Here is a 25,623-nt window from a genome sequence, read left to right as displayed (position 1 = left end):
GTTATCTGGAGGGGCCGAGAGTTGAACGGTGGTGTAAGAGTTGCTCAGGAGAAATGGTGGTGGGCAGAAGGCAGCATTGGGAGTGTTTTGAATCTGCAAGGGCTTTACCCAGGTCCCCGGGGTCTGGAGGTACTCGGAGAAACCACGGTGGTTCCTCCTAGGGCTCCAGTGCTGTTCAGCAAGCAGCATCAAACTTATCTTTCTCCTCAAAAATAGATTAAATGCCTATTTTTGCTTAGCGAGGTTTAATCATCGCTGAGGAGCTGTCGGCTCTTGCCAATGTTTTTAATAGATTCCCCTCCACTTGCAGCATCCAGTTAGCAGGGAGGAGAGCGCTTCTGCTTGTTTGCAGCAAGCTGCCTTGGTGGTGTTACCCAGCAGCTCTCTTAAGGTTCAGGGCATTTTTTTTTTTTTTTTTTTTTGGTTATTTTTTTTTTTTTTTCAGAACTGCCCGACCTGATGTCATTTCCCTCTTGCGAACACCCCGGCTGGGCTGCGTCTGAGATATGTCACGGGGAGTGGGAGGAGGAGGAGGGGGAGCCAGCGAGTGCGTGCAGTGTCCCAGGACCCTGTTTACTTAGCATTCCCAACCGAGGAAGCCCTGGTTTAAATAGGATCGGAGGAGCGGGCTGCCCGCAGCAGATGAGGAAATGGTCACTGTGGGGCTTTAAATTCCTGCCTTCCCAGGCGCTGGTGCGGAGGATGAGCCTGCAGAATGCCTTTCCTCCTGGGTCTCAGACAGGTAACCAGCTTCGGTGCGGTGGGAGCTGCTTGCTCAGGTGGAGGACGTCACTGATGTCGCTTTTATTTTTTATTTCCCCCCTCCCCCCTGCCATGATTTCTGCTGAAGAAATGATTTCTGACTTTCCCAAAACGGAACCGTACAAACAGTGCTCCCCCACCCGTGGCGTTTGATGGGGGAGCACGGTAGCGTGAGAGCCGCTTTGTATTAGCGAGGAAGGAGCAAAACTGCGAGCCGGGGAAAGAAACTCTTGTTGTTGTAGGCTTTGCGGCAGGGCGGCTCTTTGTGTCGTGCTCCAGTGCGGTTTTTGTTTGGTTGGCTTCTAGGGTACTTTCCGCAGTCCTTAATATGGAATTGTGTTTACATTGCTTAAAAACATGCCGAGCTTTGAACAGTTTCCTTGTGCGGGCAGTATTTTGAGTGTTAAACTGTGGGTTTAAAACAAAAAAACAAAACAAAAAAAAGGGACATTTATATCCACCTCATCTCTGACAAAGGTCACCAAACAGAAAATGGCAATGTGCTGTGACCCCCAGCTGGGTGACTTTTTAATTGTTCTGGGAGAGTTTGGGCTTGAACAAGAAATTTGGGATAATTTAATAGCTGGTAATGTCGAGCGGAATGAGAAACGGTAGCAACTGCCCAGCTGCTCCCCACTGGAGGAGGTGCCAACTATGTGTTCCTAGGCTCGGGGAGAGCAAACCCTTTTTTTGGTCTGGGAGGCACGCCTGGAGGGGAATCTGACTGTAAACTCTTCCAGCACTGCTGGGATCTGTAATCCACAATAAATAGATATTGCATGATATCAGAGTGCTGCTTGCAGTTTCTAATTTAGAATTAAAAATTCAAGATCAGACTGTAGCACGTTTTAAACTGCCTACTTTCAGTTGTTTAGAAGTGAAGGCAAAAGGACTTAGAGCACACTGCTGAGTAAACAGTGCTGGTTTTCCTTATCAGTCCAGTTTTTGGTGAAATGCAGCCACCCCCCCCACGTTGAACTGAAAACAGTTTTACATAAGAAACTACCTCTAGCACAATGACCTTCTGTAATTGAATGCAATAGCTATAATAATAGTTCACTTGTTAGCACTCTGGGCAAAGAGACTTTCCCTAAAAACCTCGGAACTGAACCAAGGAGGGAAATTCAGGCACGAAGGCTGAACGGCTTTAGGTAACTCTCAACGTGCAGTGAGATGTAGCTGGCTTAAATGTTGAGATTGCTCGAGTCTCACGGGTGTGTTTTTCTCTAAAGTTCCTATTTCTCAATTAATCTTTTCATTTTAGAGATTTGTTTGGGACAACTGAGGTGCTGCATAAGGTGTAAAACCAGAAGTTAGGCGTAATGCAGCTTCGTTTGCTCAAACTGTGAACATCTGGTTGACTCAGTGGGCTGGATGGCACTTTTTTCTCTGCCCGTAACTTTTCGGCATCGATACAGAGGCATTTACAGGAAGCAGAAAAAAGGTGTTGCCCCAAGAACACAAGAGCAAAGCTCTTGACTATTTTTATCCACTGATGAGGGATATAGTGGGAGAGAGCTGCTTGCAGAGCTGCTTGAACTTTTCTTAGTTTGAATCATTTTGAGGTTTAATCATTTTTAGACTTTAAAAAGATTCTAAATATTTGTGATTGTGTCCTGCGTGCAGATAGTATTCAGAAATGTCTTTTTCCACTTCTAAAAGAGTGGGGGGAGGGGGGAAAAAGGGTTGTTGGTGAGCAGTGCTATTTAATTAAAAGTGTGGGAGGAATTCAGGAACATCTCGTCATGCATCCGCCTCTATTGTCTCTTGCGTCTGCACTCGACTGTAAACTCTTGGTTGTCTGGGATGTTCGTTGTTGTTGTTCCCACTCAACACAAGTGGTCCTGATCCTGGGGTGCCCTCCCGTGAGCTGCATGATGAGGACAAAACCATCGTGGTGAGAGCCTCGGCTCCCTGGGACGGGCACCCCTTGCTCGCTGCTGCACCACACCAAGCAAGTGGTTCCCCTGGATCTGCCTTCACTTCTTCTTTGGGACCCAGTGGCGTTGCAGCACAGCAGATGGACTGCCGAACATATGGTAAAAATAGGGTGTTTGGTTTGGGGGGTTTTTTTGGTGGTGGTGCAGTGGGGATGATGTTTAAATGCCTAAAAAGCTAGGTCAGCTCTGTCTGACATGAGTGCAACGTAGGCGTTTAAAGCTCCCGTCTCAGGAAACGTGGTTGTAGAGGATCTCAGCTTTCGGTTTTAAGTGAGCATTTCCTCTCTGGGTTGCAGGTGGAAGCTTGAACATGTTCATTTTGTTCGCTGCATAAATGTAAAAGAAAAAAAAAGAAAAAGGTTAAAATGTTGGATTCCTAACCTTTTTGGTTTTAGTTTTAAACGCTCGAGGTTTTCAGTGTTGTCAACTCTTTGGTGGCTTAAACCAACAAAACGCAAGACAGCCTCCTCAAAGCTGTCATTTCCAAGAAGTGTCTATCTTTAATGTGAAAGGGCTGGAACTACAGCTGGGAAGCTTCTAGCAAGGCGTGAACGAAGTAAACACTTTCACGTGGTGCTTAAAATGGGAATGTGCAGTTCTCGGAGTCCGAAAGTGAAACTAGCGATAAACAAAAATGAAAACAGCTCTTACTGAAATATATCAAAGTATCCGCGATCTGTGAAAGGACAATGTTCCTTTAAAGGCTGTTGGGGTATTGCTTCAAGATAAATGGAGGCAACAAACCAATTTGTTCCTCAGATAAAGGTTAATAAAACCTCAGAGGTTCTGCGTCCACTGGGGGTGAAGATGGGTATGCTGTGGCTGATTAATCATGGTGATTTAAATATAATTCTCCTGATGCTGGCATTAGTGAAGCAATAAGTGTTGTGGATTAGAATTCCCATTTTGGAGTTCTTTATTGTGCCTGGGACAGCTCAGAGGCATCGTTCCTCCCCCACTTATTATACTTTAAGTATTTGGATGTTTGCACTTAACACATTTTTTTTTTTTTCCACATTCAGCAAAACAGAATTTGTGGTGAGTGTCTTATGAAGAAATGTCAGACTTGATTTATTTCATGGCCTCAGTTGTCTGTCGTAAGGCAGGCTTACAGGAATTTATGCCCTGTCGTGCTGGCAGGGGCTGGCACCCAAGGTTCCAGTAACTCACAGCAAACAAAACCATTTTCATCTTTACCAATCTTATGTGCTTTGGTTAAATTGTATCCACCAAAGTCACTGTGCTGGATTTTGTGTTTATGTTCCAAAGGACTAACAAGCTTAACGTTTCTGAAGATGGGAGAAGGACAGGAGGCTTCGGAGCGGGCGTCAGTCCTCAGCTGCCCTAGTGATTCAGGGTTCCCCTGCAGTTCTGCCTGTCCTTGCTGCAATCCCACCTGCTGTCCTTCTCTAAAAAGATCTTTTTTTTTATTTAAGATTAATTTTGGTTAGGAACTGGAGGGCAGCTGGCAAACAAGGAATTGTAGTAAACCCTATGGCAAGATTTGGCATTCCATAATAATTTCAGTAGCAATTTTAATCTACTAGCACTTGACCCTCTTATCTGACAGAGGTGCTCATCTTCTTTTGTACCTTTGTGTTCGCGTTCTCACGGGCTATTGCTGGTGGGCTTGGCTAACCAACACTAGTGATAGTCTGATATGTGAGTTTGAGTGAAAGCCAAGTGGTAACTCAAAAATAGTGGGTATCAAATACAGTTTTTTCTGTTGGTTGTTTCTAACATATTTAACATACTGACAGTCACTTCCATTCTGTTACTCTGGGTGCTTAAAGAATATACATCATTCAAATATTGATTGTGAGTTACTCAAAATATATATATTTTAAATACATTTTTCTGAAGATTGTGTCACTTGCTTAAATCCATCGTGCTTTTTTGTAATGGGTGCGGCTGGGTACTGAAAGCAAGGGACTGCTGCCTGCGAGTAATGAGATTAGCTTAGGATTTTTATTTTTTTTCTATTATTATTATTAAATAGTTGCTTATTACCAAAGTCCTCTGAGAGCCATGAAACCAGAAGGTCTGGAGCGGTCATGGGCTGAGCCCGAGTCCTGTTAAAACCAGTAGCGTCTTGCCCTCTGGCGGATGCCAGCTTGGCAGCCTCCCTTCAGCCTGCTCCTGGGCTTTTCACTGTGTCCCACTGTTTGTACGCCTGTTATTCAGCTCCTTGCTCACCCCTGTCATTCCGTCACTAATCCCCCTCTCTTCCAGTTCAAATAGTAATTTGCTACATAGTGCCTTGACAAATGCTGTACTGAAGTTTGGAGAGAATAGGAAATTAGAGTAGGTCTAAAAAATTGCCTATCCTAGCAGAGAGGAATGGCATATAACCTGCTGCCAGTAAATGCAAGTCACATTTCAAAGTGTTTTCCAGGTTGTCTGGGTATTACCAAGGTTAGGGTGAATGCTCTGGCAGGCTGAATGACACACAGAGGCCATATAAATGCAAGGTGCTCGTATTTAGGGTAATGGAGGACAGATTTCTGTGGAAAGAGGAGACAGAGCAAAAAGCTAACATGGTTATTGGATCTCTGTGATATCAGCCACTGCTGGTTTTGGTTACCTGGTTAATGCCAGCTGAGGAGTCATCTTTTGTAGGCGGTTCACTGCCAACTATGCACTTGTGAGCGTGGGCTATGGTGTGTGTTTGCTGCAGTTGCACATATTAGTTTTCAGCTTGGAAAATAGCCCCACAGGTCTGGAATTTGCTCATCTATGTCTTTCTCCTTTTTGACATAGCAACACTGTTCCCAGGTTAACTGCTGACTTTTGGGGGTAGAAAAGTGCGAAGTGCCTTGATCCTTTTATTGTAATGATACTCCCCTGTCAATCAGTTCTCATTTCCCTGCATTTCCTACATTGGCTTGAGATGCAATAAATCCTAACAGATTTATGGGCATTAAACCCAACCATTTAGTACTGAAAAGCTTTACAAAAGTAGGATAAGGAGGTCTGATTCCATCCTTTCTTGCAGTGAGGGTCAGTTCAGGCAACCTACAGACCTCCATGAATGCCTCCTCTCTTGATCATGCCCCAGATTTTGACCTTTAATTTGTCACGTAGACCTCCATCAAAGGTCCAGTACTAAACTGGAAGGTGGAGAAAATAATTGGCTTTTTTCCCTGGCACTGACATTAATGTTTGCTGTAGCTTCAGATGTGACAACATATGGCACTGCCTTGAGTTCTCTTATACTACCACTACTGGATATTTTAAGGATTATTTGTAAAAGCACCTGACAGCAAAAGTGTGCTACCAGCAGAGTTGCCAGCATGGTTGTGGGTTTATCACAAATGCCAAATATCAACAAGTAAATAATTAAAAGAACCATCTTATTTTTATTCAGAGTTGCTTTATAAAGTTTATGACAAGTGAAAACTAATCCAAAATGCCACATCTAAAATACGAAGAGACTCTCCAACCGTACCAAGATGAGTTCTTCCCAACTCAACCAGTTTAATGAGAAAGAGCCTGCACCAGATTTAACAAACAGCCTCTGTTGTACTGGATGGGAAGAGAACGCAGACTCCAGGAGTGCAGAACCTTCTCCTGCAAGCTCCTGGCTTTGGAGTGCGTGTCAGGGATCCAGAGAGTCCAGTTCCTCAGATCTCTGTCAGCTCTTAGTGATGCCAAGGAGGCAGGGATGCACATGCAGCCTAGAGTACGTGCTGCTTTACAGGACAAAGCCAGTCCCTTGAAATTAGCTGGGAATCTCCTAGGCTTTGCAGGTGGGAGATAACGGATGGCATGTTCAGGCTTCTTAGTTGCAAAACAGGAATATTCTGCCCTCATGGAGTTGAACGTTCTTTGAGAGCAGACTCTGTAGATGCTGCTTAGTAATCCTGTCTGGAGGCGTCTACAGTTGCTGAACAAAGGCTGGTGGGGAGGGATGTGCTTGCCTGGACAACAAGAAAACAAGAGTGTCCTTCAGCAGGGAAGCCTGCACTGGAATGTGATAGCCACTGGCTATTGGGGAAGAAAGTGCTTTTGGAAAGAAACCCTCCCCCTTCCTTGTTTTCATAAGACTACCTAAAAAAACCCACCGAAACCTCTTTGTAGTAGTTCGATTAAAAACCTCCATGCTGCTAAGAATGATTAAAAATTATCATTACAAGCACTACTTGAAATGGAAACTAGAAACAAAGGCAGGTCAAAAAAATATGAGTGCTCTGACTTTGCTTCTGAGATTTTTTTTCCCCCATATATTTCTTGCCTATAAAACTACTCTTTCAGTCCTGTACCTTGTCCATGTCTGTTGGTGTGAAAGAGGAAATAGTGTGTTTTCATAGCACAGGCACTTGTGATACTGTTTTCCAGGAGATGTTTAGGCTATAGATAACTATATATTGCTGATATGTCTTAAGTAGTTACTGTTTGGCAGTATATGACACAAAGAATGAATGGGAGAAAGAAGTAGAAATAATACAACACTGATGGTATGAAAAGCGCAGGCTGGGATTTAATGAGAAATTGAAGCGCTTGGTGGTAGGCAGAAGATTCCTAACAAAAAATGTCACGGTCTCTGGCATGGCCTGTACTCATAGCAATGTATAACTTCTTCCTTGGCTTGCAATAAACTGTGCGGTGGCTGGGCTTTTCACAGAAATGAGTCTTGACTTAAGTGGGAGAGGAAAGGAGACTGAAACACTCAATCCAAAGGAGACACCTGTAACACATCCCAGAACAATGCTCTCCTTGTGCTGGAATCTTTGCCTTAGTAGACATTTTCCAAAGATTTGTTGCCTTTACGTTTCATCTGTTTCCCTGTGCCGGGTTGAGTAACCTAGTGTTGGAGGTAGCCGTGCTCTGAGCAGGGGTCGGGCCATGTGACCTGCTGGGATCCTTTCCAAATTAAATTATTCCTTGATTCTCTGAAACTATTTGGAATTAAGGGTGACAGTTCTGGGTCTGACACATGGCACCTAGGCTGACTGCTCCATTTTCCCAGAAACCCGTCAGTGGCCAGGCTGGCAAAGGGCTATAGAAAGGCTCCAAGAGGAGCTGAGAGGACTGGGAGGAGCGTGGTTGGTGACCAGCATTGCAAGGACTTTGAAACCCTGGGCTTTCTGAACTGTGGGAGCTGAAAGCTAACTGCGAGACTATTCAAACGTACGAGTGCTTATGCGTTAGCAAGGAAGATGATTTCTCTTGGTCAGTGTGTAAAGAAGCTCCAGACAGTAAGATTTGAATTCTACTTTAGGTAGGAAAGCAGGATGTTGCTTGGGACTTGATCTCTAAAAGCAGGCAGGAACAACCTGCAGAACACCAGCCTAGCTGCTGAGGATCTTCTGTTCAACCCATCCCTTCATAGACCTGTTTGCCAGCTGGGCTGACAAGAAGCAACCTTGCACATAAGCATATAACATTGTGGAAAGGTCATTACAAATATAATAAGGTTGGCTAGAGGGAGTCAGGAGGTTCAAATAAAAGGATAAGGTGATGAAAGTCACAGGACTTGCAAAAACAGGACTGCTGCAGCTTCTGAAGTGGGACGAATACGGTGATGTTGAAGCTGTTACAGGTTGCTGCTGCCAAAAGATACCAATGTGTTCCTTATTGCTACTCTTTGAAGCAGATAACGCTGAACTGAACACATTTTTGGGGAATAAACACTGACAGATCAGTGTTGTGATGCAGAGGAGTTCCTGAAATGGCGCTGTGGGACTCTCTTCTTTCACCAGCTTCACGTGATTCTTTTCTGGTTCAACAGGTCGCATTGATCGTCATGTGTCACAATCTCAGCTGGTCACTTTCTGGCTTGTGCATTATCAATGGGATTACAATTTTGCAATGGGATCTTAATTTCTCAATTCTGTTGATGTGAGAGCCAAAATCTATGCTGTTCGTCAGTTGCATAAACTCTGCAAGGCCAACAAAAATGAGGGAAAGTGTAAATAAGCTAATAAGAACAGATCAGAGAATGGATGGTGTCCTGTTTCTAGTTCTTTTGCTGACTAAAGTTGCACTTTTTGGAATGAATAGCATGCCTGAAGCAGAAAATGCTGTGCTAGCTCAACAGTGTCTCCTAAAAGTCACTATTAGCCGCTGCAATTAGAGATGGAAAACACCTGCTTACCCTATAGGAAAATGTTGCGTCTACTATGGGCATGCAGTATCTCAAGACGAGTATAACATGTTTGCTTTAGCTGCCTGCAGTAAAGCAGTTTGACTGGTCTGTCCAGCAAAATGTTGTTCTTTTCCTGGAAACAGGAGGCAGGTACCCCTCCAGCTTGTTGCCTCTGCAGATGTATTTTAAGGAGGTGGCCCGTTGGTGCTTTTTAGAGCCTTTTGTGGCAATCATGATACCTGTGGAAGGAGGGGAAGCGCTCTATCGTATGCTGCATCGTGTTTGCTGAACTGTGCCTTCACATGACCAAAACCCTTTCAAAAGTTGGTGTGACACCTTCAGAGAAAAATGCGGTGTGGGATCTCTTCCGTTGAACCGTAGGTGGTACAAGTTCTTCTGCTTTTAGAAGTTACATTGGCGCCGTAATATGGGGGCTCAGGTGAGGAACCCGCAGGCCCGGTGCTGGGGAGGTACGGCTCAGACTGGGGTACTGCATGGTGGGGGAGTGCTGGTGCTCCCCCAGCTCCCCAAATAGACTGAGTGTTCTCAAGAACTTAGTGCAGGATTCTTCTGCGTTGAAACTGCTGCCTTACATCTCTTGTTCAGTGAGGCGGTCCATAGTTTGAAATGGACTTCATATTCTGCACATATGGTGACTCCATAGAGGCTTGTGAGAAGTGTGGCTGTGGTACACTCGCATAAGATAGAGGAACAGCGCGGTGCAGCAGCGTTGGGATCTACCGATGTACATTCCCGTTGCCTTGCTGGTTGGGTTTACTGCTCTTCCTAGCTGGTGGGGTTTTGTTGGGCTTTTTGTTTGGGTTTTTTGTGTTTTGGGTGCTTGTTTTTTGTTTTTTTCTTTTTAAAAGATGGTACTTACAAAATGAATTATTTGACATATCTTTCAGTATAAATCTCTGCACATTTTCTCTGCCTTATTGTAAATTTTAAGTGAAAGAAAGTGAAAATTTTTTAGACTTTGTTAGAGGTTTGTTTGCAACATTAATGTTTTTTGTTAAGATCTGTTTACTTCTTAAGAAACTGTCTAGCATATTCTAACTTCCAGGTTGCCCCAAAGTGTATTAGAGGGTGTACAAACCACAACCTTTAAAATGCTTCTGTTTTCCTGTGTTTTGTACTTTTTCCCACCCATGTTTTTGGACTAGCAGGAAAACATGGGCTTTAGTGAACCAGTGCACGATGTGGGGGACTGAGACCTCACACCATAGTCCTTTTCCATCTTAAGTGTCCTGACGACCTGCTGGGTAATACAGTACAGCTGATTTGGCTCTGCTCCTGGACCACTTTGAAAATGCTTCTGTTTTCCTGTGTTTTGTACTTTTTCCCACCCATGTTTTTGGACTAGCAGGAAAACATGGGCTTTAGTGAACCAGTGCACGATGTGGGGGACTGAGACCTCACACCATAGTCCTTTTCCATCTTAAGTGTCCTGACGACCTGCTGGGTAATACAGTACAGCTGATTTGGCTCTGCTCCTGGACCACTTCACTATTCCAGGAAGAAGTTTTACAGGAATGCTGATCTTGTATAAAGCACGTGGGTAATTGTGAAGGAATCATTTTAGATTGGAATCTCACAGGAACATACTCTAATTATCATTTAGATCTAAATGAATCCAAGCAGTCTCTTCTTAATTTATAATGTTCTGTTTATTAATGCATTTCATCTACTTGGCATTCAGCCCCAGTAATGCAGTGATAGTGTGTAACATGTGGAACAAGTCTAGGAGAATACCTGGCTCCCAGAACATGGTAACTTTTAATGGAAAAGGAAAGGAAGGTTGAGAAAGCAGCACTGACTAGATGCTAAAGCAATGTAACTTGTGAATTTGGAGATACGGGGTTTTCTTCTAAACAGTCCTTTGTGGTTTTTGGTGATCCTTGGCTGTATTTTAACCTTTTCCCAAGACCATAACTTGTGACTTTTCAAATGCTTGCAGATCATTGAGAAAAAGATTACATTTACGGAAGATACTGACAAAGCATCTTAAAAGTGTGTCTGTTTGATTTTAGGACAAGGAAACCTGCATGGGTGTCAACAATCAAAGTTACATTTGTGAAACGGGCCACTGTTGTGGACAATCCCAGTGTTGCAACTACTACTATGAACTCTGGTGTAAGTCCTTCTGTTTTGTACGGCTTCCCTTCCTAATCTGCATGGCTGTCATACCATACTACAGGTCTGGCTTGTGTCCCGTGGGGTTTTGCATTCAGCCCTTGTTATGCATTGCCACTGCATTTCACTGCAACACAAATGGGAGTTGACCTGATGCGGCACGGGAAACAGGGTTGTTAAAACGGGCATCGCCTGCTTTTTGAGGAGTAGTGGGTCGTCTTGGGTTCATCACTGGAGATTTGTTGTGTGGTCTTCTCACTGGTTTGGGCAATACTGAGGGTACTCTAACATTGTATGCGAGTGAGGAAGCCACACTTCAGGGAGAAATGCCGATATGCACAACACTAGAGTTTGACACGCTCAAACAGAGAATTAATTCAGTATCTTTCATCTTACTGTTTTAGTTCTTTGCAAGAACGACAGTTTAAATCTGATTTATCTTTTTAAAGCTGTCCTTTCAAGGAGGGGGGCCAGGACATTTGTTCTCTTCAGGACACATTGTCTTTGGAACATAGCTCCTTGGGTGGAGAGAGTCTTGGGCAAACCTTGTGGGCTGACAGCAGCTGAACGGTGTGGGCTGTGAGGGACATACATTGCCCATCGCAACCCCTCTTATCTCCTCTTGCCCAGAATCTGGGGTTTAAAACTACCTATGTTTCTAGTGAGTGGTTGAATGAATATACTTAAGTCCCTTTAGACGGCAGCAGGCAGGTCAAAGCAGGTCAGCAAAACTCTGATAAAGATATATGCAAAAATGGGAAGTTGAAAGGACAAGAAGGTAAGAAAAGATGAATGTTAAAGACAAACTTTTAGACTTGTGCTGGTCTGATGGTGTCTTCCTTTCTTGAGGAGGAGCGTTGAACATTGATGTTCACATGCTGTTGTACTGCTGGGAGCCTAGGCTGAGAAGGCATCTGTGCTCCCAGAATTTGGAAATGCGGAACTCTGAACATCATACCCCCACATTAGAGACTGGAGATGTTTTCTTACCACACCCAATGGTATCTTGTAGCTTTTATGCAACTGTGCTATGTGCTTAATCCCTCTGCTGTGCCCACAGTTTCACTTTGTCAAAGTAGTGTGTGTGTGTGGAAACATACTATAGGTGCAAAGAGTATCGCTTAACCTGGCTCCAGGGACAGGAATAGCTGATGCTTTATCCTTTAGTTTAGAAACATGCTCTTACTTTTCAAATTAACCAGTGAAGCATGGAGGATGTGGTTGTAAATTAAACAGGGCTCTAACAGATTCCTTCAAGACACACTGTGCATCAGACTGTAGTGGCTGGCTGTGTTGATATCAATGGCAGGATTTGAATGTATTGCATTTTACAGCAGCTTTATTTTCAGAAGTCTCTAAACAGTTCAAGGAGCAATTCAGGACTGGGTGGGCAGCTCCAGGGACCCCAGCAGGCTGAGAAACAAGCATGAATGCGTGGCTTTCTTGAACTGCCTGGTTCAGATCACAGCAGTCGACAGGACAGATGGCTGGAATTTGTTCGGACTATATGGGGATGCGTGGACAAAGCAGAGTGGGGAAGGTCAGACCCAGTTTTGGATTTGTGTGGGTGGGAATGTAGAGGAAGAGGCACGTATGCAAGGGCTTACAGACTCCGTGGCAAGCAGGATCTAAATTGAGCAACAGCATGGAGTACAGCTGCACACTGGAGCTTGTTGCGCAGTCGCCATGTTTCTCCCATGGACATCTTGAAAGAGAGGCTTAACTGAACTGCACGCAAACAATACAGGCTGAACAATAGCCCCCTGCCATTTTAATGGGATGATTTTACTTCAACTGTCTTTGCACTCTCAGTATGGCACAGACTTTTATATTTGGCAGTGCCTGGCTGCATCATAAAAGTTCTTGGAAGATAAAACCAGATTTTGTTAGAAGGAAGCAGAATATTTCAAGCTTCTTTCTAGGGCAAGCACACAGATCACGCTGAGATCATGGAATAAACATATTAGCGGCACGCGCTGCTGGATGGCTCCTCGGCAGGAATGGTGGGTTTCTGTGTTGAGATTCACATTCCTTCTGTATTGCAGAGAGCATCATATGCCACACTGAGATGAGGGGAATAATGCAAACATGAGGCCTATTCTTCTAGGCTTTCTGCAAATTAGGGCAAACAGCCAACACTGATTTAAATTTGGTTAATGTTTTCAAAGCTTGCTTTGCCATTATGAGTGTTAGAAAAAGGTTTCTGGGATTGGGAGGGGAGACATGTCCTTTAAATTTAAGAACTCTCATATTCTAGAACTTGCAACCACAGCTTCAGAACTTACCTGCAGGAAGGAATTGTTAAATGTCTTTGGTAGGTACGTGTGGTGAGGCACTCTTAAGACCTTCAAGGTAAATAGCGGTGATAGCATATTTAAATAGTCTAGAGAAGTAAATTGATGGTGAGGAGAGCAACAGCTTTACATGCTTGGGAATAGAGTACCTTTTTAAAAGTTAATAATAACTTTTGGTTAATGAACAGTTAAGTTAGCAGCACCTTTTAGGTATGGCTTTGTGGTTGTTCTATGTCTTTATTTTAACGAGTGTATGCATGTACTGAAGTAGCTTTTGAGAAGTTTCTGCTCCTCTTGACCTTCTCGGACCATCAGTGCTATTGTGTGCCTGAAAACAGACCTTTTTGCTAGTCCTGTTGAATTAAATCCTGGGGTTAATTTACTACCACAGCTTCGTGGGGAGAAGAAGCAGAGGAGGGTGGCATTGGAAATGGAAAACAAAACTAGTCTGTCTTTGCTGGGCATGCCTTCTGAAATGTGATCCTGTCTTGTGGCCATTTGGAGTTTTCGCCATAAAAAGGATCTTTTTCCCTGTTTAAGAATTTGAGGGAAGTTTGTCTTTGAAAATGGCTGATCTCATCATTTCTAGACAGCAAGTAAAGTTACAGTAATTATAAACCAGTCTGTGAGGGTAGTGGAATAGGATACAAAATCAAGGTATTATTTTGTTAAGGGGTGGAGTGGAGGAATGGAGAACATGATATGCCAAGCAGGTGGACAGTCTGTGTTTAAAATTAGATAACAGCCTGGTTCAGATTCCCCACCCATCTCTTATTAAAAAAAAAAAAGTGCCATGTTGCCAAATAATAAAACTACATCTAGATTTATATACATAGGTCTAATAGCTATATAAAGGTCTAATTAGTTCTTAGCTCAAGCTTGGTAGCTGGGAATATATGGGGGGGAAAAGTGCAGTGTGTCTTTTAATTTTCTTGGAATAGAATCATAAAAAGTAAAAAGGAAGAAGGGGCTTTGTTGTTGCATTTCCTTGCATAGGGAAAGGTGTTTATTTGGATGGTGGTTAAGCTGGTTCAGCGTTTCAGCCTAACAATGTCTTTGTGCTCCCCAAAGAGCTCACAGTCCCCAAGGGGGAGATTGTGGTCTTAGGAGAATAGCAGCAGCTGCTGGATTTTGCTTGCTAACAGTCTTTATTCCGGCCTGTTATGATGTGATTGTGATTAGCTGGAGTTTTCCAATGTTGGCCTTTGTCCAGGCCTGACAGGTGTCTTACTGCATAAATGTTCCAAAATACCACTTCTCAAAATACAGGAGAGAAGGTAATCGAGGAATGCAGTTCCTGCATTTTGCAGGCTAAGAATTAAGGCTCAGACATGCTGGATTTTCCCAAGTTTAAGTGTATGTGAACTGAAAACCAAATCCAGATCTCCCGACATCCATCCTTGTGTCTCTCCTTGCCTATTGAGGACCAGCATGAAATTCAACGATTCCAGAGGCTCTGAACACAGCAAGCAAAGCTATAGAAAGTATTTTGCATGGTGTGGTTGGAAGAATAGTACGCTGTGCTTTAGGAATGGGGGAGCATGGAAACAGGCAGCTGGTCACCGTGTGCAGAAGATCTCAGCTGTAGGATTTCAAAGTTAAAGCGCTTAGCTGGTCTTGGGTCATTTAGGTACTGTACAACAAACCAGCACTGGCAAAGAGTGAGTATTCAGATGTTGGATGTGCCTATTTTGCTTCATTTTGGCTGCTTTAGCAGTGATATTGAGCTCTGTTTCTGAAAGACAAAAAAAGAAACAAAGGTCTTGACTGTTTGGGCCCTAGTGGAAGGGTTGTACAGGAAAAAATGTTCTGTTTGCAAGCAGCACAGTTGATGTTTTTGCTGATTTTGAACATTTTGCTCATCTCTGCACGCTTCCCCTTGGAATCTCGAGACAGCTCTTTTCCCCAAGAAGCATGCTGCCAGAAAATTTTGGCAAGGATCCGGTTAATTGCTAAAACTAAAGCAACTGCTATACCACGTACATGTTCCAGGTCAGCTTTATAATAGGAACTCATTTCCAAGGCATTGCAGTCTCCAAAACCCTCAGTCAAACAACACATCAGTCCCGTGTTCTCTTCCTCACCCTGTGTTATCCTTCCCTTCAGCATAACTGTGTCCTTTTTCAGAGAGGGATTTGCCCTGTTCCTTGCCTTTCACCCAGCCTCCTACAGGATTGTACTTGCTTTCTCAGGTGTATCAAACTTCACCTTTTGCTGCTGTTGCTCCTCAGCTGGTGCTTCAGCGATAACCCTCCCATGACAAAGCCTAGCTGAAAGTATAGAGCAAACAAAGCAGATGTCACAACCATGCAGAAACTCATGATTAATAGGGTCACTGAGGGGGGTATTTCCTGATTTCCTTGTACCTTTTGTAGCTTAATCCAGGCAGCAAAATCATCTTAAGCTTGTTTTGGTGTGGCTCGGTAAAATTCACAAATCCAAAGGGGAAGGTAAGCTGTCTTGCATAGTCTGACTGTGCAGATACTGACTTTTGGCTGTGTGGCCTGCTTCCCACCTGCTCGGTGTTAGGCAAGAGAGCTTGCTGGTGCTGTTTCGCCCCTTGTCATCTGTACTTCCAGCCCAGCTCCTCACCAAATATCCAGATCTGTTGGTGCAGACTGTTCTCCAGATCTTGTTCCCAGTTGTTCTGGACATGGCCTCAGCTGGATGTTCCCCTTCGATCTCTGTTAGACCACTGTTCAACATGCATTTTACCAACATAGATGTCTTGAGAGGGGTATGTCAGCTGGAATTGACTGGACTTGCAAACAAGTCCTCTGGAGCACAGGAGCGATTGCTCTTCAAAGGCTCCCTCTCCAGGACAGAGGCATAAAACCAGTATCTGCAGATTTACTGTCTCAAGTTGACTGTCATTGCAAGATGAGCAAAGGATTTTTCTGAAACACCTCTTTTTCCATCTTAGCTCATGGCAGTGGGTGTACCATATATACTGGACACTATTCTGAAGACTAGAAACCAGCTTCATCTCCGTGGGTCTGAGTTACCAGTCTGGGAACAAGCGAGCAGGAGTTGGAGATGTTGTCTTCAGCTTTTTTCTTTTACCATTGTACTCTACAAATATTCAGTAACTTTTTCCTGCAGTGTGGTCAGGCTGGGGCTGCAGTTCCACTGATCTAAACTGACATAAAACTGTCACTGAAAGTCCCAGTCTTTCTCTTCCTGCTGTTGTGTTTGGCAGTTGAGTTTCAACCTGCTTTGGTTCTCTCAAACCAGTTTGAATCACAGTTGCGCACAGCTTTGTGCTGGCACAAGAAGAGGTGGAGGAGGCAGCAGGAGGTATGGAAGAGACAGGCAGGAGAGGACCACGTCATTCAGCAGCTTCTTTTTTCCCGTTCTTAAAATGTTCATAGGCCTATGGCCTGGATCCTTCATCTGGCATTCTTGAGCAGCAGCATCATTGACTCGTACAGGCTCATGTCTGAAGTCGCAGGAGATGATGAGATCTCTGTGCCGAGGACACTATTAAACCCAAGTGCATCCGGGTTGTGGTACCAATTAAATCTCTCTCCTGTTTTTGATGATAGCATTGGCCCTGTGAAAGACAACGTTTTTCCAGCCATGGCCGACTGTGACACCACCATTTGGGACATCACTTTTTAGTCAATGAAATTGTCCCACTTCTCTTCCTGTTCAGAACCAGCTCTCATCGAGCCAAAGCTATTACCCAGATGCTTGTCAGGCAGACACAAAAACACTTTGCAGTATGTTTTGGCTTGCTTTTAGGGGACTTCCTGCCAACAGAGCGATGGCGTTTGCCCAAGTTTACCATGAACTTGAGGGCAGATTTTTCTGTTCCTACCCTTGGAATGCTCCAGAAAACGTTTTCCATTTTGCACAGGATAAAAGGAGCTTCCCGCAACGGGAATGCTGATGGCAACATCCCAGGTAGCAAATACTGTACAGCATCAGACTGAACATTGCTCCCCCCTTTTTCATGAGGAGGGAATGCTCTGGATTCTAAATTCTTAAATTATTTTATTCTTAATTATTGTTAAGTTTGAGGTAAACTATGGTTGGTGTCCCAGAAAGGTTTTTCTTGAAGCTTTAAGCCTGGCATGTTCTTTCACAGCTGGTAGAAAATCTCTCTGGTGTGTGACCATGTGATGGTGCTCCCTTTCCCAAGGATGCTGTAAACGTAGCAGCCTTCTTTGGTATTTCCTCTGCTTGCAAGGGATGCTTCCATGGGAGCTAATTCTGTTACCAGGTCTTTCTGCAACTCCCTTACATCTCTGAGCCTGTCTGATGCTGGGTAAGAGGTTGGTACTTTTTTATTTTTATGAGAGGTTTTGATGCTCTGGCAGGGAAATCTCTTGGCAAAACTCAGCTCCTTGGCTGTGTCTGATTCACCCTTTGGTTGCATCATTATCTACCCATTGGCATCACCAGCGACTGTTACAGAAAATATAGCAGTGTTTCTCGGGACTCAGCCTTTTTTGGACTGGAGAGTGTTTCAACTTTTGACTTTTCCATAAACCAAGAGCAAGCCTGAAATTGCCTTCAAGTCCAACAGTCCCCCAGTGTGTGTTTAGCTCTGAACCAGTGCATCGCTTCAGTTGATGCTGTCCCTCAGCGGTTGTTTTTCCAAAAACCCTGTTTGCTCTGTGCCAGTCATGTTGCCCTCAGGTTGCTGTGTGCTTTTGTTCCCGGTGGTCACTGCCAACTTGGTGGTGGGAAATATTCTCTCTCATCAGACATCTAATGGCAAACTTGGCCTCAGGGTGTCCAGTGTCTCCCAACTTTTTCTCCTTTTCCAGTGACTGCAGCGATAGCTCAGCACAGCGCAGCTGAAAACCAGCTCTCGTCCGTTTGGGAAGGAGATGCATGTTGAAGAGTGTGGGGAAAGGCGACTAGAAGCCCAGTTTTACTTGGTTTTTGGAGGCCTCCTAGTGCCAAACTTCTGTTGCCTTTGCACGTCTCGCCCATTGTCAGCACAAGGCAGAGCAGGTACCTGCCTTTGCCATGAACGAGATGTTAGTGTCTACTGCTGCTGTGCTCAGCCTCCACATTCCCTGCTCGTGTAGTGTCATCTTTGGGTGAATTTGAAATTCTCCTCCTTCCCCTCCTGCCAAATGGGCCAGTGGTCTGCTCGGCTTACCTCCCTTGGTTTGAAGCCAAGCATCACCAGGTGTACAAATGCACAGCTCAGCCCTGGACATCTTCACTGTTCGCTCCATACTTTTAGACATAATATTTACAATTGCACTTGGCCTTGTACACATAGCTTTATTCCAAGTAAATGACCGTACTGTATATTTGCTAGGCTTTTACAGGTTTTCTGTTCTGCAGCCAAAGTTGCAGCTGTGACCAAACTTCTGGCTAGGGCGTGTTGTAGAGCCTTTTATGGAGGCCCTGGACGCCCAGCACCATGCTGGTCTTGCAACCAGAGCTGCACCTGATCCTTCTCTCAACGCTGGCACCCTTGCTCAAGCGACAACTGAGGAGCCCCTTGTGTGCCTCAGCACCTATGGATGTCCCATCCTGATGCTTCTTATGCACTGGGGGGGGCTTTCAGCCCAGCGGTGCAGATGTGCTATCGTGTGACAAGGTGGGGGCAAAGCCATTTAAAGAGGACACCAGAAGCCAGGCCAGCAAATGGCTGTGGTGGGCACGCGCTGCTGACCTCCTGTGATCATCCAGGCAAGTCCTCGGGCTCGTGCTGAGTCAGGGATTGAGTAATTTCGAGAAGCTCTAGGAAGTGTCAGCGATTAATGAAACCGGGCAATAACATGGTATTAGTGGGTTCTTTTTCTGGAAATTCCCATGAAAAACAGCAGATCTCATCCACTTGTGGCTGTGAGCATGCATAGACCCTTTGCACGAGAATCGAGGTGTTGTTCCTGGCACCGTGGCCAGATTGCAATCCAGTAAATTATGGTCTGTTTACTTAAAATGCCACCTGCGGTTTCAGTAGGATCCAGCATTAATTTATTATCCTAAACTGCTGTATGTCGTTACTGCCTGTTTACAGAGTTGCTGCACATCTTCCCAGGAATGGCTGAGCTTACTTTGACCCCTACTCTGAGCTTGTGCGTCGGTTTGTCTGCAAAGCACTTTGGGATTTCTTTGGAATGGGTAGAGAAGTTTTCTAAAGAAATACTTTTTTAATCTTCTGGATGCAGGCTTGGGTGGGAGCAGTTATTCCCTGCAGAAAAATTCGGCTGCTACAGCTGAGATTGCTTAACAGTGGCAGTTCTCCAGGACCTCTTAACTAACTAAGTGCTGCTTGCTACCATTGCATCTAGAGTCCTTGGGAAAGGACATGATCAAATGTGTTAAAAAGCATCTGTTTTCTTAACTGAAGCTAAAATCCCTGGATAGCTGGGTGTAATTTTCCATTGTTTTTGAACGCACGATCGCGGACTGCTCTTCGAAAATAAGGAGTACTTGGAAGATGAACTGCAGGCCTGCTTCAGTGCACGGTGGCGTGCTGTGCCAGTGACGCGGTTTTGATGAGTGTGTTCTTGCTTCCTCAGCAAGCACGAGCCAAGGGACCCTCTCTTAGCGAGAAATAAAGTGTGTTGGTGCGAGTCTTCAAACCGCAAGACAGCAGTTGCAAAATGCCTGGCTTTGGAGGGAAGGGTGGACTAGACCAATCCTTATAGTTTCTATAAAAAGGCTTTTTTAGAAGCAGGAGGGTGTTTGGAGGGCAGCGGACACTTTCTCAGCTTGGTTTGAAGGAAGTGCAGAGGGCATCTCGAGTGCTTCATTCCCTGCTTCTCTGCAGCAAAGGTCACAGTCTTCTCTCTCCCCTTCATGGTACAGCTGAGCAGCCTGGCCAGAAAAACTGCCTAGGAACCTTGATTTCCAGCCCAGCAAAAAAAAAAATGGAGCATGTAACGCCTTTCATTTGATAGCAAGTTTTGATAAGTTTGGGTATCAGGCAGAATCTAGTCCATTAGGGAAATTGGTTGTGCAAGGCAAGAGAGAGATTTCGGTTTGCTGTGCCAAGATACATGGAGAATTTGGGTTACGACACAGGGAGGTGAAAGTCCTTGCTCAAAACGCTCGGAGGCACGATACAGCATATCCAGTTCACCTACAAACAGCCCAGTGCGGGGCTCTGAGATCTGCGATGTGGGTCGATTGTACTTTGTCCTCAGCCAGAGCCATGTTCCTCTCATTCTTCAGATTCCTAAACTGTTCACCTTTCCCCACCCAGCTCTTAGCAGAGAAAACGTCACTAACTCGTCAGGGGAAGCTGAAAACATCAAGGTGTATCGTAGAGGCAGGACGAGAGTTTTTTACTGGGGAGACACAAGCAGTTTGATCTCACAGGGCAGAATGGCCATGCTGAAAACGGGCTGCAGCGCTAGGAGTCTTCATTTTGTCTGTGTGGGAATGATGAAGGGTGGCAGAGGTCTTGCCGAAAGAAGAAGTGTTGTGATCTCTGCTGAGGAGTGGTTGCCAGGCCTATATGTTTCTAAAGGGGGAGCCCTCCTGGTATCCTTAGCTGCAAAAGCTGAGCTTAAAAAAGGTAGAGGTCAGGGGCTCCTCTGAGGCAGGTGGAGCTGTGGGCTGTAGTTGCAGGAGACAAAAGCCTCATCTGGAGTGAGCGTTGTGGCTCTCTGAAGTGTCTCTCGGAAACATGTTTCTGGTGTGTGCAAGCGTGATGGGGGATTTACGAAAAAGGAGGGGTTATTCCACATGCTGGAGGGAGTGGAGAAAATTCAGGAAGTGCCCTTTTAAAATTCCCTTTTAAGGAGCAGCATACGTACGGTGTGACAGTCCACAGAAACCAGCCGTGACCGCAAATGGAGCAGAAGTTAGGTTTCTTGAGGATTCAGAGTGGGGGGCTAGTTTAATTTAATTTTGGATAATTTAAGACATTGAATACAAAAATAAGTTTTAAAAATATTTTGAGACATTTATGTAAAAAGGGTATGTTTTTGTTAAGCACAACAATGAAGGATTTGGGCTGGAAATTAAAGAGCAGTGCAAACAAAAGCAAAACACAGTGCTTGGGGTTTTTCTCTTCTTCTGTGGTCAATCTGCAGAGTGTCTTTTGTGTCTTGATTGTTATTTTCAAACCGAAGTGGCTGTGGGAGACAAGCTCAATGCTATTCACAGCTCGGCTCATATGTTTAGCTAGAAGAAATTGCATCCAAGGGGTGGAAGGGATGCGGGGGAGCTTAGCGCCGTCTCCATATTTTGTCCTCCTCCAGAGCTGTGCCTAATGAACATACTCCACATTGTACCAAAGTGTGTATAGAGTTACCTGATTCTGTCAAGGCCGCCAGGGTAGCAGTCACCCACACACGCAGGCGGGTCCGTGTTGAAGCCTCCTGCTGCACTGTGTGTTTCTGCCTTTAGAGCAGTGTGGGGTTCAGATCCAGGCTTTCTGGTGATCTCCATCGCCTTTGGGGGGTTTCCTGGGATTGGATGTGGCTCTCGTGCTGTGGTTAACACTCGCTTTCCCCTGTTGCAGGGTTTTGGCTGGTGTGGACCATCATCATCATCCTCAGCTGCTGTTGTGTTTGCCATCACCGACGCACCAAGCATCGTCTCCAGGCCCAGCAGCGGCAACACGAGATTAACCTGATCGCTTACCGGGAAGCCCATAACTATTCAGCCTTGCCATTTTATTTCCGTATGTACCTCACATTGGTTTTGCTGGAGGTTGTGGGGAGCAGGGCAGCAGCGAGTTTCCTGTGTTAGGTGGAAGGTGGGGAGCAGTGGTTGGGCTCAGCGAGAAGTGGGGGGCAGCTTTGCTGCTTAAGTTTGGCGTCTAGAGGTGACGTATTCCAGCTGCTGGATGCATTTGATGACCCCCCCCTTGAGTCTGGATTTGAATGACACCAGCTACAGCACCTTCACACCCACCTTTGGTTCGGTTCTGTGAGTGCAGTAATTCCCTGGGTGTTTGTCTGGGAAGGTTCTAAAATATCTCGTTCAGGACTTTATGGATGCTCCTCCTTTCCAGCCTGCACTTACTGCTGGTGGGACTGAGATGTGGAAAGTGGCTTCATGAAATTTGGTTGTACAGGCTGGGTGGAAGTGGTTGCCTCATCAGGGACCATGCTGGCTCCCTCCCTGTGCTGCGGTTCCCAGGCGATGCTGCTGGTGAGCAGCCCTAGGAGTCTGCACGAAGGAGCTGTTGCCTATGGCTCAGGGAAAGTACAATTGCATTGTTCACTCCTTCGTGCCCTGCTACACTGTGCTAGAACAGCGAGTCTCAGCCTTTTGACTGGAGGTACCACAGCTGAATTTCCTGTAATGGACTGTTGAATTGCATGTATGAACTTGCTTTTCTCGTTAAACTCTTGCAGCTACCTCAGAGATAATCCCCAGCAGCGCTTTCCTCCCCAGCCCCAGGGATACACAATTGCACGTGGAAAACTGCAGTGCTATCTTTAAATGTTTCCAGTATTTAAGTCCGTTCTCTCTATATAGACTATTTTGTTGCCTCTTAAGAAATAAACAAAATCTTTCAAAGATTTGAGAGACTGCAAGTACAATAAACCAAATTGTTTTGCCAATTTATTCTGATTGCACCAGGAAAACTGAATCCAGCACTGAAACAACCAAAGCCAGGATCCTAAGTTCCTTGTAACTGCTCATGTGTCTTCATATTTGCACAAAGCTTTGTGAGATGAAATCTTTGTTCTTCAAAGTAGAAACTCAGCTGAGAAGCCAGTGTTGGAGAGGGCTGGCGAATTACCTCCCAGGTTGTTCCCTCCAGCCAGCACAGGCCAGCCCTTGGTGTGGTTTATGGGGCTGCACTGGGTACAGGGCGATGGGGGGAGGTTTGCCTGGTAGCCCTAGGCGTAGGCTTGAGAGCAGGGAGATCGGGCTGCTGTTCCCAACTGTGTCCATCTCCTCCTGTAACGGTGCCCTCCTCTGCCCCAATTGCTGCTTCTCTAACATGTGACATGTCTCGTTTTGGCCCCCCTTGTAAAGCCCGTTGAGCTGTTCAGTGGGACAGCTGGTAGGTGACAAATGACATACTGACCTGTATAATGACTCGTTTCCTGAGATAAGCTGTTCATGAAATAACTTCTCCTCCTTGCCTCCCACTTTTAGGGTTTTTGCCAAATTATTTACTACCTCCCTATGAGGAAGTGGTGAACCGACCGCCGACCCCCCCCCCACCATATAGTGCCTTACATCAGCAGTGCGTCCCAGCAGGCAGCAGTAGCACAGTCCCGGACACGCCAAGAAACCTGCAGCCAGCACAGAGCAGCTCAGCAGCACCCAGCGGCAGCAGCAGCAGTACTGACAACACCGGGTCCCCCGGCCTTGGGGACCCCGAGCCCTCCACCACCACGCTGGTCGAGCGAGCAGTTGCCAAAATGCAAAGCGTTGAGCCCGGCGGCACCAGCACGGGAGCCGAGCTAGTGGAGAGGGCCAGTCCCAATAAGGATACGGAGTGCAAGGAGGAACTGCTGAAAGGTTACAGCTCTGAGAGCTTAGAGCAGAGCAGCGCCATTCCCGACGCGAAGGACAAGACGCCGGGCAGGCAGCGCCGTTTCACTGGCGACTCGGGCATTGAAGTCTGCGTATGCAACCGGGGCCATCACGACGATGACGACCTCAAGGAGTTCGACGGGCTCATCGATGATGCTCTGGACGGGCCCCTGGACTTCTGCGACAGCTGCAGTGGCCGCCCCCACGGGGACGAGGAGGAAGGGCTTTTTCATGCTGTGGAAGAGCAGCACCGCGAACACAGCCACCACCACCTGCCCCGGCAGCCGGTGTGTGTACTCTTGAACACAATAAATGAGCAGGACTCTCCAAACTCTCGCACCAATAACTCCCCCAGCTAAGGTGGCAGAGTGGAAGGGAGAATCGGGGGAAAAAAAACAAAGAAATAAAAGTGGAATAAGAGGATTAAAACTTCTAATAGGAGGAAAAGGTGATAACAACCTTCTTTTTTTTTTAGTTTATTTTTCTTTCTCCCCCTCCAATATAATTTGGGGACTAGTCCCCAAAGGCCCGGCTTGTGGGGGACGGGTCGCTCTGGGCTTTGTTAATCGTGTCCGTTCTGCTCCGTGGGGCAGGGACTGATGTTTCTCAATGAGACCTTCTAACAAATGGAACTTTTCCAGTGGTGATTTTGGTGATGGTTATTATGAGTTTGTTGGTTTTAGTTTTCCAAAACTGCTTTATCTTGCAATCAGTAAAGCTCAGCAAATCTCACCCTGGGAGGATACGAAATCACCATAAGGCTTCAACCTCCAGGTGTCTTCCCAGAAGCAAGCAGCTTCTGACAGTGCCGGCAGTCAGTAGCCCAAGAGTTCTGGTTTGATATAGTGCTCTTGGGGCATTGGGGATTTCTTTTCTTTCTTCTTTTCTTTTTTTTTGGTGTTGGTTTTCTTGAAACTGATGAATGCCTGAACACATCAGCCCTATAATCTCTGGTGCTTCAGTGTTTGAGACAGCAGGTAGGAAATTTCCCACTCGAAGCTGGTGACTGAAGGACCAGTTTCTTCCAGAAGGAGTGTTAGTCTGCCGTAAGCAGTTTGAAAAGAAAGGGTTTGCAGAAATTTGCCTTTATATGTCATTTTTAAAGACAAGTGTATTCCTTCAATGCCTCCAAGAGCACAGTTAGAAGTAGAATCCAGGCAGCTGGGCTGCCTTCCAAGTACTGTGGTCTCCAGATGACCTTTTCCCGGTGTGCTGCAAAAGGGATTGGCTTTATTTTCTTTCCTTTTTTTGCACCCCAAGAGCAGCACACTCGAGTTAAGATGACAAAAAAAGAACAGGGCTCTCTTTGGCCAGCGTGCCTTCAAGCTTCAGCGATGCATGTTGAACAAATGGAGACGAGAGCTCCGTCCGTTGCGAAGGGATGACTTACCATGTAGATGTGGAAGACCTGTGCAGTATTTTTTTTTTTTTGATCCAAAAGCTTGGTGCGATTCTAATGTTGACCACTTAAAAGAAATGAATGTCTGTTTTCTCTTTCTTTTTTTTTTTTTTTTTTTTTTTTTTTTTTTAAATGGTGGCAACTGGCTACTGTATAATGTCTGTGAGCGTGTGTGTGTGACTGCAATCCATGCATGCGAGTCCTACTGGTAATATGAAAACCTGCTGTAAGACTGCAAGAAAATTTACTGTAGCTTTGCTTTAATAAACGGTAGAGATTTTGTTAGGAACAACCTGAAGGAAAAAAAAAAAACAAACAAAAAAACCAAACTGAAGAGCTGAAACTAACATTCCCTGGAGTGCTCGTGTGGTAGAGAGCACAGTTCAGATAATGTTCTCTTGTTCTCGGGGTTTCTCCCCATCCCTTTTATAATTATGGTCATCCAGATCATTACTGTTATGGGGGAAAAAAAAAAAAAAAATTGAAAACTGAACTCAGACATATTCAGATTTGATTGATTGAAAACCAAAATCAGTTTTAAATAAGGTGGAAACCAAAATATAATGCCTTTTCTGATAA

At 45.2% G+C, this 25,623-nt stretch overlaps 1 protein-coding gene across 8 annotated transcripts; it reads left to right on the top strand.

Annotated features, from left to right (window-relative positions):
* Window positions 1-475: 475 nt before the first annotated feature.
* WBP1L (WW domain binding protein 1 like) lies at window positions 476-25,623 on the top strand. 8 transcript variants are annotated; one of them, XM_035893677.1, is made up of 7 exons: window positions 1,895-1,913; window positions 10,824-10,926; window positions 11,776-11,927; window positions 14,645-14,881; window positions 18,502-18,878; window positions 21,667-21,828; window positions 23,262-25,623. In XM_035893677.1, exons 5-7 carry the CDS (start codon window positions 18,710-18,712, stop codon window positions 24,002-24,004), a joined length of 1,074 nt encoding a protein of 357 aa, XP_035749570.1. In that variant the 5' UTR covers window positions 1,895-1,913; window positions 10,824-10,926; window positions 11,776-11,927; window positions 14,645-14,881; window positions 18,502-18,709; the 3' UTR covers window positions 24,005-25,623. The 8 variants fall into 8 exon arrangements, with proteins under 8 accessions (XP_035749576.1, XP_035749574.1, XP_035749570.1 ...); XM_035893676.1 differs by lacking the exon at window positions 1,895-1,913 and adding an exon at window positions 1,961-1,976; XM_035893679.1 differs by lacking the exons at window positions 1,895-1,913; window positions 14,645-14,881 and adding an exon at window positions 1,961-1,976.

This window comes from Egretta garzetta, unplaced genomic scaffold, assembly GCF_000687185.1.
Source record: "Egretta garzetta isolate BGI_Z169 unplaced genomic scaffold, ASM68718v1 scaffold135, whole genome shotgun sequence".
Lineage (NCBI taxonomy): Eukaryota > Metazoa > Chordata > Aves > Pelecaniformes > Ardeidae > Egretta > Egretta garzetta.
The sequence above is the reverse complement of the archived record's forward strand: the minus strand, read 5'-3'. Positions and strand labels throughout refer to the sequence as shown.